Genomic DNA, 19,412 nt, shown 5'->3' with positions numbered 1-19,412 from the left:
ATACATAGGTGTTTAAAACACAACAACAATAAATGCAAACTCACCGTAATTCCCAATTCATTTGCAATGTCTGTTACCGAAAGTCCCTGTTCTTTAAGAACAATAATTTTGTGTTTGTCATATGTAGAAATACGATAAGGCACGTTGTTCATTTTAAATTTATATATTACAATTAATATATCTAGCTCAGCCTCTTTCACACGGAACTCTTTCAAGAGTTCTGTTTCTGTAAAGGGAAAATTTTATTGAGAGAAATTTGACAAGTCAAGTGACATATGAAAATATTTGAAATATAAAAATAAATACTGTAACAGCCAGTACGATTAGATATTAGAACTCCTTCAACATCGAAGTCACTGGCAAACTGGTTTACTGTAAACATATTATTGAAATTTCCTTGGGTTCATTATTTTGTAACTAAAACTTAATATTTTTTTTAGAAATCTGTTGTTAACGTAAATTTGATAAAAATGTGTAGTTAATTTTGATACAATTTAACGTTTACATATTTTTTGGACACAGTTAGCATACTTATTTTTGCGATTTTATGTCACTACATGAATTTAAATTTTAAGGGCGTTTCCATGTTATTGCTCGTGACTGTACAGAAACAACATAGGCATCAACTTTATGCGGCAAAAGTTAGGAGGGGTTTATACATACATATGTATAAGGGAAGTACGTAGGTAGGATAGTAGATAAGTACATAACAGTACAAAAGTAGATAGATTAGGAAAATAGGAAGTACATAATAAGGAAAAACGCAGGGGTTTGAATAAAGGGAGGAAAGAAAGGGATTCCCTGTCAGACACATCAGAGTGGGCTGCGGTCATAAAATAACATATAGCACCTCTCATCCAGCACTGTTATCTAGCTATTTTAAAAGGATGATGGGCAATTTTGTATGAACCCTGGCCTGATAACCAATAAAGTTTTAATGTATATTATATTATTGCTTATACCCTACAGTTACTGAAATAAAACAGTTCATGTCAAGAATCGACCGGAAATAAGTACAATCGGGCACAAAAGAGTTATACTTTTTGCACCATTTTTTACTGTTAAAATAAAATCCATAGTAAAAAAATTCATTGTATGATGTATTTTCGTCAACTTACCACTTATTTAAGTAAGCCTAGGGTAGACTATCAATTAAAATCGGTCTTAACTAGGCATAATTGTTTTAATAGCAAAACCAAACATAAAAACTTTTACTTCTACCAATGTATATTATTTCCATTATTGGAGATACCATTTCCTTTTTCTACGGCACCAGGATAGTCGGCCCTGGGTTGTCGAATTATTAGAAATGTAGCGACCCACCCCAGCTTCGCACGGGAAAACAGTATTTCCTCATTATTTAACGGATGTTATTACAAATGCCAGCACACCTTTAATTCCACAGGATTATATTTCAAAGCAAGATGTATTATCCTGGCCATTAGATGATGTCTGTCCACAACAAGTATTTGCATTACATGGGCTACGAACTTGACTGAACTGATTTGAAAAATCTTTCAGTGGTGGAAAAGCTACGTTATTAACAATAAGAAGATAGGTATTTCTTATATACCATACGTGCCAAAGTAGTTTAATTCCATAGGCAGTCGTAGGCTAGGAAAAAAGATATCAGTCTACATGACTGATATCTCCGCAGTGGTTAAGAATGATCCACCAATAATGGACATTATTGGTTATGCCGGTTAAACTCACTGGAACAGCGGAATAGTTACACCTTACGTTGTGAACTGTTATATTTTTAATATGGATACATGCACCTTCTGTGACACGTCGTGACTGATATTGACAATAATATAATGCACTTAACAGCCCTCTTATACAAAATGAAGTGGTTCAAGTCCATGGGCTGTCCTACGCTATCAAGTGTCATATCTTCGTTCTCCGGTGGTTTACAATATTTTACCCATAATAAAAAATGAAGGTTTTGACATAAGCTATCATTTGATGTGCAAATGGTTTCTATTGGATATACCGGTTAGACTCACCAGAACTGCGGAATACGTACACCATACGTTGTAAATACTACCTGCTAAATAATCTTTTTTTTTATAAGCTTGGAAAATATGGGCATAGACACCTTGTGTGATATGTCCTGACAAATATGGACAATAATATAATGCACTTAAACATCACTCCCATACAAAATGATGTGGTTGAAGTCCATAGGCTGTCCTATGCTATCAAGTGTCATATCTTCGTTCTCCGGTGGTTTACAAGGTTTTGCCCATAACAAAAAATGAAGCTTAGGGTAAAAGCTATCATTTGATATGCAAATGGTTTTCATTGGTTATGCCAGTTAGACTCACCAGAACCGCGGAATATGTACACTATACGTTGTAAATACTACCTGCTAAATAATCTTTTTATTTTCAATAAACTTGGAAAATATGGGCACAGACACCTTCTGTGACTCGTTCTGACAATTATTGACAATAATCATGCACTAAAACATCCCTCCCATACGCACTGAAGTGGTTCAAGTCCATGGGCTGTCCTATGCTATCAGGTGTTATATCTTCGTTCTCCGGTGGTTTACAACGTTTTACCCATAACAAAAAATGAAGCTTAGGGTATAAGCTATCATTTGATATGCAAATGGTTTTCATTGGTTATGCCGGTTAGACTCACCAGAACCGCGGAATATGTACACTATACGTTGTAAATACTACCTGCTAAATAATCTTTTTTTTTATAAGCTTGGAAAATATGGGCATAGACACCTTGTGTGATATGTCCTGATTAATATGGACAATAATATAATGCACTTAAACATCACTCCCATACAAAATGATGTGGTTGAAGTCCATAGGCTGTCCTATGCTATCAAGTGTCATATCTTTGTTCTCCGGTGGTTTACAAGGTTTTGCCCATAACAAAAAATGAAGCTTAGGGTATAAGCTATCATTTGATATGCAAATGGTTTTCATTGGTTATGCCAGTTAGACTCACCAGAACCGCGGAATATGTACACTATACGTTGTAAATACTACCTGCTAAATAATCTTTTTATTTTCAATAATCTTGGAAAATATGGGCACAGACACCTTCTGTGACTCGTTCTGACGATTATTGACAATAATAATGCACTAAAACATTCCTCCCATACGCAATGGAGTGGTTCAAGTCCATGGGCTATCCTATGCTATCAAGTGTCATATCTTCGTTCTCCGGTGGTTCACAAGGTTTTGTCCATAATAAAAAATGAAGCTTAGGGTATAAGCTATCATTTGATATGCGAATCGTTATTATTGGATATACCGGCCAATTTTACCCATCATCCTTTATGGGAAACATTACTCACATAAAAAAGTTACAGTATTTTTTCTGGAAAACTTTTTTGTGTTATCCATAACGATTCCTAACAAAAACAGCTCCCTCTAGAGCAGTGAGTAGGAATGAAAATGTTAGGAATCGAATCCATTGGTAAATTGTTTTTTCACGCCATCTATTTAATAGCAGTTCAAACCTCAGTAGGTAGTCGCGGCGTCATAATTTGTTGTTCTTGAAATATGATTATTAAGTTAATTTGAACAATTGTCTCCACATAAAAAAATATTAACTTTATCCAATCATTCTCTCATAAAATATCAAAACTTTGCTACAGCTGCACACTATTCAGTAAGAAACTCTCCTTATTTTTACCTGCATTAGCTGTCAGTCAGCATCACGAGAATACAAGCCCATGGTAAATGTCAAATAAAAAATTTATAGTCTGTGCTTAAAAATGCGAAAAGCGTCAAATCGTCAATAAAATTATAATCCACGTTTTAACAACATATTCTCCAATTTTATCTATAAAATATTAAAATGTTAAATCCTTGAGTTATATATCGCAGTTTTGAGTGCACTAAAATAGTGTTCATGTTAATTGTGTTCATTGAAAAGTAACCAAAAATGGCAAGGTCGCCAAAGGATGATCCGATATACAACGATATGAAGCACAATACATGGAACTATCATGCGGAAACCGCTGAAAACTGTGCACCTGGTGCTCTGAATGAGAGAAAACCGCCGCAGATCTCGCCAAACCCGAGTGTCATGAACGATAATAGTATTTACGTCAATCCGAGTTTCGGTAACGATGTTTATTTGAACAAACACGCTTACAACGTGCAGACAGGCGATACCGCTGCCAATAAAGACGAGAAGATACCTTTCAACAACATGCCTAATGTTCCCCGCGCCAACCAGAATTACGGCAACGCTATGCTCAAGCTGAGCAACGGTCAGTTAGTGCGTGTTTATTACGACGAGAACAACCAGCAACTGATCTTCCCGATGTCGGGTCAGTATGAACTGTTCAATCACAACCAGGGAGTGCGCGACATACCCCTGCAAATGCCCCAGCCGTCGCACCTGTTCACACTCAACCAGGACTTCTCTATGAACAACAACAATGTTCACATACCATCAACTAATGTCAATCAGACAACTTATCCTGAAAATGTGAATAACCAGTCCCCTACATCTAATTTCTTAAAGGATCTGTTGGGGAATTTGGAACCTAATTCAACTGGTACATACTCTCCTTTTGGACAGAACTATCCTCTGAATCACCCAGATGCTTCCAATCTGAATCTTCTGGCTAATAACCCTGTTATTGAACCTCCAAAAACTCAACCTATTAAGGTTGAAAACTCACCAAAAAGAAATGAGAACAGCCCTCTTGCTGATACAAGTAACAAGAAACGCATAGTGGCTGAGGTGAAGCCAATGCGGCCTACATACTCGGATGTACTGGCCAAGAACACTAAGAATACTCCTCAGTCTGAAACAACCCGTAAAGTCAGACCACAGAACATTGAAACTAAGCCAATGAATAACAAAGCCAATTCTAAGCCAGAGAAACCTACCAACATCAAACAGGATGACAATAAACATAAAAGTGAGAAGAAACAAAACACAAACACAATATCTTCAGGCAGTGAGTCTGGGGACATCAATACTGATGACAATGAGAAGCGTCAGAAACCAAATAAGAAGTCCAAGAACAAACGTAACAACATCTCTCGTAAGTGGTCATCTCTGGATGATATAACCAATGAGGAAGAGTCTAGCTACACACATGACAGTGAAAGCCAGTTTGTCTTCATTGAGAACCCGGAGAAACCATCTAAAAAGGAGAAGAAGTTGGACAATAAATCAAAGATTTCAGACAAGAGTGCTGCTACAGAGGATGAGTTTAAACTAGATGAAGAAGATGATCAGTCACCGTTTGTCATTCAGGAGGGGCAGAGTGATAACGCAAAGGCCAAAAAGAAGAAGGATGGACGTAATTATCACAAAGTTCCTAAACCTGTGCAGGATAAGAAGAAGAATCTGTGCAAATTTAGAAGGAACAAGCCGGGCTACTTGGGGTTAGCTCAGAACTATTTGGAGCACTGGGGTGGAGCGACGTGGAAGGCACTTGTGTGGTTCATGTATCTGCTCTCGGATATATGCCGCATGAGTTTTCATTTGTCGTTTGACTTGTAAGTTTTTATTTACACATCTACTACTAACTAGCATTACCTATAAATTTAATTAAGAAGCAGTATTCTACAATCAATTGGTTATCATTCAATGGGTCAAAATCACCTATCATAATACTAGTGTTAAACCTGTTTGCTTCCTTAGATAGGCACGTCATTGGAGGAAAAATGTAAAGGATACAAGGCTTTTTATTACTAAAACAGGTCATTCTTTTTTATTATTAGTATCAGACTCCAAAAGCACATGACCAATATTCAAAAATATAAATAAATATCATAAATCCATAGGCTGCAAATCCCATTTTTTTATTGCACAATGATGTGAAAATTTACCCTAATATTAACATTTGTTGAGTAATCTTTCAAAACTGGTAATATGTACTGGTATATGAAATGTCTTTATGATCACCTACATATTTCTGATCATGGACATTTCTACTACTAGAAACCCACCGGCATTAAACAGCATTAAACTCATGAATTAACCTCAACTATTGAAATCTGAATTTCAAACAACAATATTCTGTGTACTATACAATACTTATGTAATTTCTGTAAAAAACTTAACTAAACCGTAATTTCAATATCCATATATATTTCAATTTAAAGCCTTTTTATTTCAATTTCTTTACATTATTTATATCATTTACATGTTAATTATTATTTGTTTTAATTTTGGATTTAAAAAATGGATCCCATATGGGTATAGGACTCCTCCATCTTCTTCCATTTTTCTCTATTTCAATATCCATATACTTACCTTATAAATTCCATCATACATATCGCACCTATTTATACATATAGCCCTTCCCAGATGCACGTCAGTGTTCACACAAACATATGTGAGCTCCCAAGCGGTCTGGCGCAGCACTAAGGACTGGGTCGGCAAGCTCGGTGACAACAAGTACATGTTGTATATCGATAGGAAGTTTGGGCACACCAGGTTCGGCTTCTGGAGGAAACTTAAGTGGTTTAAAAAAGGTATGTTTATTTTAAATTGTAATGTAGTAACTAACTGTTGTTTGCCTTACTAATTTTGACATTAGTCCCATACAAGTAATCTTAAATTATTTATCTTTAGTTAGCAAGTCAACAGGTAAATAGGTCCCTTAGATCAAAAGAGTATCAAATTGTCTAGTAACTAGTAGACATATAAACTAGTCTTCAATATGTAAATTCAAAAATAATACTTGCCAAACCAGTTTTCTGTGAAACATTTTCAAAATAGAATACATTTTAAACCAGACATCAAAAATCAAAGCAATATGGAACAATACAATAACTTTTCTTAAATATTGATACAGGAATAAAATCTGGTTTAATCCAAAATTGGGAATATTGTGAATGTATGTATGATTGTATTCCAAAGTTGTTTCTTTCCGAAAAAGGTTGTTAATAAACAGGCAGCAATAAAAAATAACCGAAACAAAACATTTGTAAATACCAATACAATGTACAATAGTAAATATAATTATTTATATCTAGGCTTCTTAGTACAAGATTGAGGGAAATTACATACAATGAAAGAAACACTAAGATAATACAGTTACAATATAATTTTATAGTAGGTAGTCATGCACTATATAAACCGTTTTACTTAGTTGCAATTAGCATACACATACAATAATATTATCATAACTTTCTAAGGCTTGACACTACATTTACTAGAAAGTTTTATTAAGCGAAATAGCAATTAGATTTGCATACTAACTGTTTTTCTCGATTTTATTCCCGTCTCAAGGGATGTTTTGAAAACTTTTTCCTATTTCTTTTAAAACTCATTAAGTACCGTTTTAGCCGCGGAAATGTAATAAATCTGCTGTTGCTTTAGTTTTTACAGCGGTTTCATCAACGTCCTAAGGGAACGACATTGCCCACGTATAAAAAAGGAACCTAAAGCCATTGACGCTATATATGATTTTTATTTTATTTATAGCCTATCTCTATGAATGTATAGTTACCGGCACGGATATTGAGCTCTCGGCGGAAGAGTGGGGATCGCTTTGTGCACTGTACACATAACGCAATAAACCAATAAATCGCTTCTGCGCGAAAGGTGAAGGTCAGGGCTCAATATCCGTGCCGATAACTATACAGTAAATAATTTTCAATTATTTTCTGAAATAGGTGCGTTCAACCAAACAAACTCAACATCTTTTCAGCTGTGTTATATTTATATTTTTTTTAATCTGTAATTTTATGTGTATCTAATTTAATTATTTTGATTACAGCTGAAATAGAAGCGGATAATGGCAACGATTCGACGAAGCTGAACGCGAACATACCACTGCCGGCTACCGGCGAGGAAGCCATGAAGAGGCTGCTCGCTTGTAAAGGGAAAGATCCATATAGGTATGTTTTAAAATGTATGGTATATACGGTGTTTTAGCGACATTATCCGTGTCTTTCAAAAGATATTAAAAGAAGCCTATAAGTATGGTCTAGGGTGGTTTTTTAGATGGGAAATCATCTGGAGATAATCCTGCTTTGCCAGGACCTCTATAATTCTTTAGAAAAGTCAAGAAGTTTCATATTTCCTGACTTCCATGAGTAACTCCATCTCATCAGTTTTACCATGGGATCATAGAATACAAATAATTTTCGCATTAGAGTATTTTGAGTATTTAGAGTATTTTGTATCCTTATTGTTATAAGGATACGAAATACTCTTAGAGTGTCGTGAGATGTACATATACAAACATGAACCTTTACCTAATAAGGCCAGATGGTTCTATTTACTATCCCATTTTTGGACATATGCCTACCATGGCATTGATTACCATACTTTTCCAAGGCGTATTGGCAATTTCAAGACTAGTCCTATAAAACTAGTAGTACCAACATATCTATCTTGTTTATTCCTCCCACATTGATTACTGTACAAACATGAATAACTTAATTATACCGTCATTCATTGTTATCATGCGAGCTGCAATCTAATTGTGTCATAAGCTTGACAATACGAACTCTTTGGAAAGAACAAGGCAATTATACAGTCGAGATAATGTACCAGACCTTTGTGGTACACACCTCTTTTTATATCATTTGTGCGTTAGAAGGAATGTACCTTCTTCCAAAGCTACTTTCGTGAAAACTTACTTTCCATACCTAGTAAAAATATAGTGAGACAACAATAGCGAAAAAGAAGAAGAATTTTTGAAATAGGTTCAGTCGTTTCAAACCCTTTACAACAAAAACAAACAACATTTTTTTCCTCTATAGACTATCTCATATCTATCCCAGTATTGTTTCAGTTCACAAGAAGTTTTTTGCCATATTTTTCCGCCTGAGGTCAACATTACAGTTAATTTATCCTTCAAGATATATTGTCTTTCACTCAGACAATTACATATGTTCAACATTCTTTCATATTATGTGCCCATCCATACCATGATATCCCATCTACATAGTTTTCGGTTTCTGGTACTACAAGCTTTATCTCGTATGCCCGTACTCTTCGCTGTACCCAAAGATTACTTTAGCATTTAGATAAAATAGTTCACAAAATTCAGAGGTCAGCCATTCTTTATCTTACTTCTAGAGAACGTTGGTCCTATGTAAGCACGTCATTTGATGCGTAATGGTTGCCATATCATATCCATATTTAGCTTGGGTCAACAAAAGCTACTGACCTCGCCTTGATAAAATACTGCAAGTCATTCATACCATTTTGGCATTGTAAACTTTTAAGCTTTTTTCATTTACGCCGTCTGAATCTTGAAGTGGTTGTTATATGGAAATTATGGCTTATTTAGACATTAATATTGAAGAGAAAAAGTTTTGAATAAAAACGCTTTAAAAACTTCCTTTCAGGACCATTTCATGAGTTTTTCACTATTAACTCCTTAGTCCTTACTAACACTCCTTAGTGATGTTATAAATCCCTAAATAGTTATATTACTGTTTGTTGCGATTTAACTTTGGTACACAGTACAGAAAGTATAAAGCCTGAAAGTAAAGCCATAGTCTAATTGTTATTCGTTTGAGGGAAATACTTAAATAAATCCGGGGCGCGGATAAAACCACAATAAACAGCTAATCATTTATATTCTTGTGAGTTAAGGAGGCTCACTATTATTATAGTTTTTACTACAAGAAACTGATTCCTTTTACCACAACGTTAAATCATGAACGAACATTATCTCTAAGGGCGTCGAACCGTGCTGTCCTTGTTGCGCCAATATGGGCGTGTCATAACGTGGCCATTGTACATTATCAGCTATTTGTGTAACGTATGCTGTATTATATAGGGATATATAGTCGTCACTATATTTGTATATGCTTATCTGTTTGTGTGTGTAATCTTAAGTTTATTGTTAATGGGGTAATGATGGAAATGGGTATCTTGCAATTCAAATACTTAGTCATCTTAGGGAAATATAGGGACAGGTTCAAATAGAGTCCGTATTTTATGACTGGCAATCTCGCTGTGGGTGGAGCGCAAAGATTGTTAGATGACCCATCCTTGGTCGTTTACAAGCGCGTGCTACCCTTTATGTTTTAGGGCCGCGGTACCAATCATCAAATGACTCCTCCCGCTGTGGCCTGGGTGCAGCGTCAGACTTATACTGACTAAAACTCATCTTATTCCTTCTTAAGCCCTTTATGTACCAGGGCCACTTTACCTAACCACGGAATACTATAATCGTATTTTAAAAGATAGCACAAAAATCTCTATCTCTACTCTTCTTTTGACCTAAAAATACAACGTGTTTAGGTCCAAAATTAATTGTAAAAAAAATAATTTGTTCGCAGTATACTTGGTGTGAGCGTATCATGTACAGACGAGGAGATAAAGCGTTACTACAGACGACAAGCGTTCCTTGTGCATCCCGACAAGAACCAACAGCCGGGCGCCGAGGAAGCTTTCAAGATACTGCAGCACGCTTTCGACCTTATCGGCGAGCCGGTAGGTTCAGTTTACTTTGGTATAGTTTGAGCTGAATGTGTGTGCACCAACTTTAAAATATTTTACAAAAGCTGTACAAATCATTTCTTCACATGAATTGATATTGAATTGACACGGTATGTGCTGTCTTTATGCCCTTTTTGATCATAGCATATACTATCTTTGTACCCTTTCTGGTCACAGCATATGCCATCGCATCGTTGTGCCATTTTTTTGTCATTGCATACAAAGTCAATATCAACGTCCTCGCAAACAGTTTTTTGTAATTAGGTATACTAAAATATATTATGTCGAACATCAGGAGCGCAGAGAAGCGTACGAGCGTCGCGCTCTAGAGTCGCGACACGTGGAGGCAGCATGGAGCGAGCTCAGTCAGCTGCTCGCACAGCTGCACGACAAGATGGAGTTCGCGGCCAACACTATCAGGTAACACTATCGTCCTCGTCACAGCCTTTTTGTCGTCCCACTGCTGGGCACAGATCTCCTCCCACACGTAAAAGGATTGAGCATCAATCACCATGCTTGCTCAATGCGATTTGCCTATTTCAGACTTAATAGCCCAGGTTTCCTCAAGACGTTTGCCTGCACCCCTTTTTTTATCAGCCATTGGTGTCTAAGATATACTTAGAAAAGTTGCATTGGTAATTGCCTGACCTGAAATCGAACCCACGCACTCGTACTTGAGAGGTTGGTTCTTTACTCACTAGGTTCTAATTAATAATAATTGTGTGTAATCCCGTTCTGCTTGTAATCTGCAATTTTAACAGGTTTTTGTTCGTAATAAGTTGTAATATGTTGTTTTAGATGTACGAACTGCGGTCGTCGGCACAAGCGCGTGCTGACGGAGCGGCCGTGCTACGCCGCGCGGTACTGCGTGCAGTGCAAAATACGACACTCCGCTAAAGAGGTCAGCTGCACTACTAAAAATAATTTTTCTTTCTTACTGTATGTGCCCAGTGTCAGATGCACAACTGCTGACGATGGAAATGTCACAATACGACACTCCATTAAAGAGGTAGACCATTGTATTGTAGATAAAAAAATACCTACACCCGTGGGCCAACGGCGCTACTTCGAACGGGCTTTAGCCTGACTAGTATTTTTAAACTGTAACGAAAAATTTATTTGTTGAGTGCATATTTTACACTCCGGTCGCTGATCATATGAAAAATCGATTCCTTTCGAAAGATTTTAAATAACATAGTTAACATTTACGTGCGTGACGTGCAGGGAGACATCTGGGCCGAGTCGAGTATGATGGGACTGCTCGTGATGTACTACGCGTGCATGGACGGCGCCGTCTACCAGATCACGCAGTGGGCCAGTTGCCAGGTAAGGTTAATAATTAAATATTTTGTGTATTATTTTCATAATTTTGTATAATTTGCATATCTTTTTATATTCCATGTAAAATTGTACCTATGTGCAATAAAGTTGTAAGTAAATAATTTAGGAATTGGGTTGGTCTTGGAAATATTTATTTGAATGGTGTCAATACGTTTTGTTTCTGCTATATCTTCTTCAGATAAGAGCCTTAGGATGATGTCCAAAATAGGTAGACCCATCCAATTATTTTAGCAATGTTTTCGTTACCGATGAGCGTATTTTCAGTCATTTGTTCTCATAAGTGTTATTGCGGGAATGTTAACAGAAAAAGAACCTGAAGCAACTGAGGCCGGACTGCCACGTGGTACAGTACCGGATCGTGCTCGGCAACAAGGCGGCCGCCGCCTCCGACCTCAACCAGAGACCTTCCACCGGGTAACTATCTTTAACACCGCAAGAATTCTATCATTTCAGCTGTCTTTAAGCTGACAACTAGTTACAAATATATGTTTGTTTAATTTGATGATCTGCATGTTACAGTCACGATCCCAACCTGGAGGAGTTCCTCAACAACCTGTACAGCAAGTCCGGCGTGTCCCCCAACACCACAAGCGCCAAGCAGTCGCCTCCCGACACCGCGGACGCTAAAAAGCGACGCAACAAAAAACCTAAAGCATAAACAAAACGCTCCCGAAAAAAAAACTATTAAAAAACCGAGCTGTCAAAATAGATGGACGTGAATTCGCGCGCAATTCAAATATCGAACGCATTTGACCTGACATGAGCTGGTCACGCCTGCCGTACCCAACTGTGAAACACTTGCCTTTTAAAATAGAGAAATATAAATTAAAACCCAAATTAAACCTAAATACTGTTCTATATAATAATTTCTAAATAAAAAAAAATATTGTGTGGCTAAGATGGCGCTTGAAGGATAGATTGTGTAAGCGTTAAATAACTATGTGTATGAGATGTCGCTGACGTACCTACTTAGGTTAGATACTTTAACGATTTCAATGAGAAAATTAAAAGTCTTTGCTAGTTAACATTAGTTTCTATCATTCTTAATTTGCTTGATTTTGTGATACATGAGATTTTGAAGTTACGATTATATAGATTTCCTTGGTTCTGATGCAGAAACCGGCAAGTTGAAAATTGGCTTGCCTATTGACATTTTGCCTGCCGATTTCTGTTAGACCTATGTCGAATGAAATAACTCGAGTCATTAGAAATAAATCTGTTTTCGTGTCTTCTTTCATTGCATGAACATTTTTTATGAATAAATTGACGTTTGACGATTTTACTTGAGATCAATGACGCGTTCAGATATTGCTATATTATTTGCTGACATATGATACATACTCGAATAACGTTGAGGCTACATCATGTGGCGATATCAGTCTATATTGACTAAAGATAGATGGAAGCTGGTACTCAGATTTTTTCTTAATTTAAAGGAAAGTTAAAGATTAATTTGACGTACAGTTCTGCCAGTATTTCAATAGAAAGTTCGCGTAATGTTGCCTTTACTGCTAAATAAACTGCCAAATGCAAATGACCAAATCGATTTAACAAGCAACAATAATCTTGCAATAAATACATCAATATCTGAACGCTTTATTTTATTACTAGTTTCCATCAAAACATCTTTCTTCATAACATTATAATGTGTTTTAGTGCTATGAATATAAGGTTCAATTTGACAAAGCAGCAGGAACTGCGTGAAAATACTCTTTAAAAAATTTAATGTACGTTATTTAAGTAATATTTTTTTCCACTTATCACTAATCACACCGAATAGTACAATTTGTTTGCATTCATACATTATTAATAGTTATTATTATTAATAATACTTTATTATAAAGGTAAAGCTCGTGTTGTGTACGCACGATTGCAGAGAATGCAGTAAATTGAGTTTTTTTTTTCGTATCGATAACTCACTAATTTTTGTACTATTAAAATAATATTATTTGTGACGTTCTCTGCAAACTTTTTTTTAGATTTCAAGTTATTGTAAGTCGAAAATAAAAGATTACAGGATTCGATTTTTTCATAGCATTCAGTAAGCCACTCATTTCAATTGTGTAACGTAATTTCTTCTATTTTTGTTATCCAAGGTCCCTTTTCCTGTCCAATGTTCAATTTATTGTGGGGTCTTATGTATGATCCGTGCAGTATATTTGACACGCAATTTGTAGTTTATGTTACATACATAGAGTACCCACGAGTTGTCACTATTTAACGAGAGACGAAGACCAAAAAGTTTTCGTTCAAAAAACAACAAAAAATATTTGACTATCGACTTACAATAACTTAGATCGCAGTATTTCACTTGTTTCACTGCCTCATAAGAGATTACGGTAAATGTTAGGCTAGTGGCGAGGAGATTGCTACCCTGATGTTCACTGAGTAGGCCTTCGCGCTTCATGTGTCAATAAAGATGTGGAAACGTACTGTGGATTTTATTATAACCCTTTACGACCCTTGGCTTTCACAAAGAGACCTTGAAGTAAAGGTCAATAGCTAGATGTATCATCTGTCTGTTACCTCGGAGAGCACATAAAAGTGAGCCCTGCACCAGGTCTCTCTCAGGTGATGTCGGGTTGTCGTATATAAAGACTAAGAGAGTGAGTGGATTAAAGAAAGAAAAAAAGCATGAAAATGCATGGAACGCCATTAAGTACAGTCAGCCCTAAATGTCGCTAAACATATTTCACAAAAACTGTTGAACGTGTGTACCTAGCAACCATAAATTGCTTGAAGGAGTATTATATTCTTACTTCTTCCAAATAAAACAAATACTTATTTAGTTAACATAAACATTTATTTATTCTTACATAATTACTCCATCATTTCCGTATCCTTAGCATCTCTATCAGTTACAATACAATTTTCGTAGGTCCACTTGGGGAACATTCGCTTGTATAGATTCAGAAGTACTGTGTCTTGAGATTTCAGCTGACCGTCGAATACGCACTTCATGTGGCCGTGAGTACCTGTGAACGAGTAAGTTTATTTTATTACTTTGGATAAATAGTTATCTAACTAAATATGTAGTCTGTTTATTGTACGTTTATGAAAAATATTTAAAAAATACAAACATCCAAATTGATAACTTCCTTCTTTATGGGAAGTCTGTTAAAAATAATTAAAATGTTTCGCGAATCGGGTATGTTCGTCTCTTTGGTCTTTGCAACGGCGCTGCTCATTTTGCGAGCAAATGTAATAAAATAATGCATTACTTAAGCTTGATTAGCGTCGTAGGGAGGTGGTCCATAAGTCAATTAGACAAAAATAAATAGGTAAGCTACTTCATAATAGAACAATTATCATACCTAAAGCCTCTTTTATGTGTCCAGTTCGGCCATACTTCGTCCTAAGTTTACAAGGCTTGAAGTATATAACGTCATCTCTATTGAAGAACATAAACCTAATGACTGCTGATTTCTTGTTAACCTGGAAACAAAACGAGATAATTTATAATCACAAATTGAGTTCGATATTGATGGTCTGTACTTATCGATATCGTAATCGATAAAATATTTGTATGTATTTCTTGTTTATCGATTCGAAAAATTTTGAGATGATATTTTATTTCACATTTAAATAATATTTAAATATTTTTACCTTGTAAGGATGACCGGAAAGTACAATCCTCTTGATGATCAATCTGTCTGGGTTGCACGACAATAATACTCCCGTTGCTAGTAATTGTAGTTTAGTATTCTTCTTTTCCTGTAAAATAACACCATTATTACATAATTGCCGGTCTTACGAATTCTTAACGACAATATAATTCATATCTGTTAGTAAGCTCAGTTTATTCAGTAATAGAATGAACACAGAATATGTTTTGCTGAAAGTTATTAAAATTATACTTTACCTTAAAACATAGCACTGAAGAAGGACTAAACTGTATAGGTGCAAAGAAAGACGCAACACACGTGGATCCAGGTTGGAAGAATCTCTCATACTGAAAAATAAAAATATATCTCATGAAATACATCCTTTTCCTATATAAGTAATGTTCCTGTAAATAAATCAAAATAAGGTACTTTTAAAACAACTTATATTTGCTTGAGAATTTGAAGAACGAATTAATGACAAAATAATTTAATAAAATATTTAAAAAAAGCACCAACCTTATGCTTACTACCATTAGTATGCTGACTGAATATTGGGTTAACAATAAACCGCCTATACCCAACTTGGAAGATCAGCCTCTCTTTGCTCTTAATCGGTTCATCACTAGCCCCAGTACGTTTGAGGGCTACGTTCATGACAGACATCTTCTGTTCATGAGGGAGAAGACCGAATACGGATAAAGGAGCCTTTGCATTTGCTGCGTGGAAGGCCTTCCATAGGTCTTGGCGAACATCCTTGACATGGATTGTGATGTAGAAGCCGTACTGAAAAGGATTGCAAGGTAAGTATTAATATTTTGAAAATATTTTTTGATTAAAAGACCTAAAAAATTCCAAATAAAATATCTCTCCTTCATTTATTTACTTGAGCAGACAAATTATCGATTATTGCCATCATTAAAAAAAAGGAGACAAATCATGATACATATGTATAATAGTACATAAGATATTTCACTCACCATATTAATCAAACTATCCTCAAGCTCCTTAAAGACCCTCCTCCTAGTCCTATCATAATTCTCAAACTGGAATATCCTGGCAAAATCTTCTGGAAGATTCTCTTTAGTGTCCCACGGTGATGTTCTGAAGGACTCTAGCCCTCTGTACCGCATGAACCGTTCCCTAGCTGGCACATCTTGAGGAGTGTCCACTTCATCTGGGAACTGCTGGTCTTCTTTTGCAGCTGCCAGCTTTTGTAGCATCTCATGTTCTTCAGCTGCATCTATAGTTGCATCGTACTTCTCATCGGTTGGTCCTACTTCTGACTCAGTCACAGATTCAAAGTCATTGTCTTCTGCATTCTCTTCTTGGTCAGACTTATCCTCCTCACAGGACATGAACTCATCATCTTCGTCGTCATCCTCACTGTCACTGCCGTCGTCTGATCCTTCTCCTTCTGCGTCCGATTCAACAATCCAGGCTGCTTGGTAGTCTGACCAGCCTTTTGGCACCTTTTTCACTTTTTTAGTCTTAGTCTGTATGGAAATAAAAGGAATAATTACGCGACCACATCCACAGGAAATTGGCAGAGTCGCTACCGTAGATTATTATTTTTTTAATTTATTTTGTCTCTCTTGGCAGTTGTAATATGTATGTATTAAGTATGTATGTATAATATGGTTATGTATAATATATATTAGTATTTATTTTTTTACACTAAATATCATAATATAATATAATCTTTGCACCTACCACTGCTATTTCTCCACCACCCAAAGGTAGACTGGTAGAAAACGCCTAAGGCGTTAAGTCCGCCCTTGTACAAAATGTGCAGAAATATAAATAAATAAATAATAGTTAAAATAATTACAAGAATAGTGTTTAGATTTTGTAAAATGGATATGCTTATTTTTTTTATCATTACAACATAACATTTATTATTATAAGATATTGAATGTTTTCTTCATGAACCTACCTCCAAATTAGATTGTTGAATTTCTTCCTCAGTAGGCCATGTCTGTTCAGCTTCCATGGGATCAGGCACATTTTCGGACACAAGACTCTCCTGTTTAGCTGGGTCTGCAACTTGCAGTACTGAAACCTTTGTTACTTCAGCATCCATAGTATCATCTGACTTTGTGTTCTCTTTACCCAAGTTCAATGGATGTGGGTCTTCTAGCCCATCAATCTTGGACATTTGGAAGTCACCCAATCCAGTGATGTGAACTAAACCATTAACATTCAGTGGCATACCACGTAGGTAGCCACTTATCTTCAGAGTACCACTCTCACCTTCACTATCAGGCACATATTCAACCTCTTCTGCCAACATATATGGTCTCTTTTCTCTATGATGGATGATGTTACGTTTCTGGTTACCGATTCTACGTAACAGGTTCAGTCCATCAGAGCTTTTGTCTAGCTGAACCACTTTTTCTTCAGGGAGCCATTTTGATACTAACTTTTGTACGTTTTGTTTTTCAGTTGTACGCTTTTTTGGATGAACCCCTTCTATATCCATTGTGGCAACTATCGGAGTGGGCATGCCTTGGGCCATGGATAGTGCTAGAACTTTCTCACCCCATTCATCCACAGGTTCGTCAAGTGCTGAGGTAACAAAAAGAGCTGTGTCTGCCACTTTAAGTGCATCCAACAGGGCAAAATCATTGTCCACTTCTGGGCAAACAAAAGAGAACCTCTGCTTGAAGTTTGGTAAGCTGTAACATTTACAATTTTAATTAGAACATATATCAAAAGCATTACTTGGAGTCAAGAAAAGTATTTATTTAATTTAGAACCATACCCAAGGTGAAGGATGCCATTAGAAGACTGAGAAACAATAGCTCCTTCAGAACAGGTCTTCAGGATAACAAGAGCAGATTGCACATCCAGCTGCGCGTTCAATGGCACCACGCAGACCAAGAACGGTGGGTTTCTAGTGCCACCTAATGCACGCTTCTTCGACAACACCTCTTCTCGTTTGTTTTTTCGAATCTGCAAGGCTTGGTGACGACGCTCATCTTTCTTTAATATGTGACGATTGCGTCGCACAAATTCCTTTACATTTACCTTGCCTATAAAACATATGAATTTCATTTATATGACTGAAAATACAATTCTGTGTTAACTGATCTGGTGGTGCTGTACTAACCTTTCACTGCCGCGGAAATACCACGTTTAGAACGATGGCGAGACTTATGAGCCTTGTTGCTCTGCTTCAGGTTACCTGCACGATGTGCCTGCTGCATTTTTAGTAATTAAAAACGCATAAAACTGAAAATATTTACTAATACAAGCACATGGTAGTCGGCATGAAACTTGACGTTAGTCGTTAAAGCCGTGACAGTGACGGTGACAAATTTGAGATTTGACATAAATACTACAGGGTATATAGGTACGCTGATATTCACGACTCAAAGTTTGAAAGTCTTTACAATTATGAGAATATAATGTGAGAATTTATGAACGAAAATTGCTAGTGTAAAAATATACAAAACTTTATAATGGTATTCCCTATTCATGAAAACAACCAATAGAAGTAACTAGAACAGCCGGATTGATTAAAGGAAAAAAAAACATACTCGCGTGATAATGAAATCATGCTGAACGAGGGTTTTCTAAAATGGCAATCCACGAGGTGGCAGCACCGAGTCGTCAGGTCTAATAACTGTCAAAGTGCTTATCTTTACTATGAATAGTAAACGATTTTAGTGTTTTTTTTATTTTATAATTAAAGCACTGCATTATTGTTTTACTATTGCGGTTGAGTAAATAAAAAAAACTAAATCATATTGTGTTAACAAATTTTTCAACAAGCTTTTCCTTAGTACCAGTGACTTTTGCACCCTCTCTCTTAGCTCAATTTTTAGTTCGGAAACCTTATTCTGACCGTAGTCCATAATAAAATCAATAACACTTCCAATATAACAGAATTTCAATAAATAATAAGTTCGGCAGCTGTTTGGACCAGACGCATACGTGGCGCCACCCGGTGGCAGAAAAAATTTCAAAAACCCTCACTGGATCAAATTATAATGTTGCCTTAGTTTGTCAGGAGAATGAAAGGAATAATTTTAACGGAATTTTCCTGATCACTATTTT

The 19,412-nt window shown here is 36.2% G+C and overlaps 2 protein-coding genes across 2 annotated transcripts; one reads left to right on the top strand and one right to left on the bottom strand.

Annotated features, from left to right (window-relative positions):
• Positions 1-3,698: 3,698 nt before the first annotated feature.
• LOC110383256 (dnaJ homolog dnj-5) lies at positions 3,699-14,180 on the top strand. The gene is made up of 9 exons (XM_049847207.2): positions 3,699-5,492; positions 6,307-6,473; positions 7,724-7,844; positions 10,248-10,401; positions 10,703-10,827; positions 11,206-11,308; positions 11,632-11,733; positions 12,053-12,162; positions 12,268-14,180. Exons 1-9 carry the CDS (start codon positions 3,916-3,918, stop codon positions 12,404-12,406), a joined length of 2,598 nt encoding a protein of 865 aa, XP_049703164.2. The 5' UTR covers positions 3,699-3,915; the 3' UTR covers positions 12,407-14,180.
• Positions 14,181-14,529: 349 nt separating this feature from the next.
• On the bottom strand, positions 14,530-18,663 carry LOC110383253 (pre-rRNA-processing protein TSR1 homolog). Its single transcript, XM_049847208.2, has 9 exons — positions 18,463-18,663; positions 18,115-18,385; positions 17,287-18,028; positions 16,331-16,846; positions 15,870-16,136; positions 15,611-15,700; positions 15,355-15,462; positions 15,063-15,183; positions 14,530-14,723 (listed from the first exon to the last, which is right to left on the bottom strand). The coding sequence occupies exons 1-9, from the start codon at positions 18,557-18,559 to the stop codon at positions 14,569-14,571; spliced, it is 2,367 nt and encodes a 788-aa protein (XP_049703165.2). The 5' UTR covers positions 18,560-18,663; the 3' UTR covers positions 14,530-14,568.
• Positions 18,664-19,412: the final 749 nt, after the last annotated feature.

The sequence above is a fragment of the Helicoverpa armigera genome, chromosome 4 (genome assembly GCF_030705265.1).
Source record: "Helicoverpa armigera isolate CAAS_96S chromosome 4, ASM3070526v1, whole genome shotgun sequence".
In the NCBI taxonomy this organism is placed as follows: Eukaryota; Metazoa; Arthropoda; class Insecta; order Lepidoptera; family Noctuidae; genus Helicoverpa; species Helicoverpa armigera.
Note: the sequence above shows the minus strand (reverse complement) of the source record. Positions and strands in the feature narration are given on the sequence as shown.

Excerpts from the sequence above, each read along its gene's own strand:
- LOC110383256 (XM_049847207.2), top strand. The coding sequence starts at position 3,916 with ATGGCAAGGTCGCCAAAGGATGATCCGATATACAACGATATGAAGCAC. Across the intron at positions 7,845-10,247 it reads AAAGGGAAAGATCCATATAG|TATACTTGGTGTGAGCGTAT; the intron begins GTATGTTTTAAA and ends ATTTGTTCGCAG. Across the intron at positions 11,309-11,631 it reads TACGACACTCCGCTAAAGAG|GGAGACATCTGGGCCGAGTC; the intron begins GTCAGCTGCACT and ends CGTGACGTGCAG.
- LOC110383253 (XM_049847208.2), bottom strand. The coding sequence starts at position 18,559 with ATGCAGCAGGCACATCGTGCAGGTAACCTGAAGCAGAGCAACAAGGCT. Across the intron at positions 15,701-15,869 it reads CTAATGGTAGTAAGCATAAG|TATGAGAGATTCTTCCAACC; the intron begins GTTGGTGCTTTT and ends TTTATTTTTCAG. Across the intron at positions 14,724-15,062 it reads ACACATAAAAGAGGCTTTAG|GTACTCACGGCCACATGAAG; the intron begins GTATGATAATTG and ends ACTCGTTCACAG.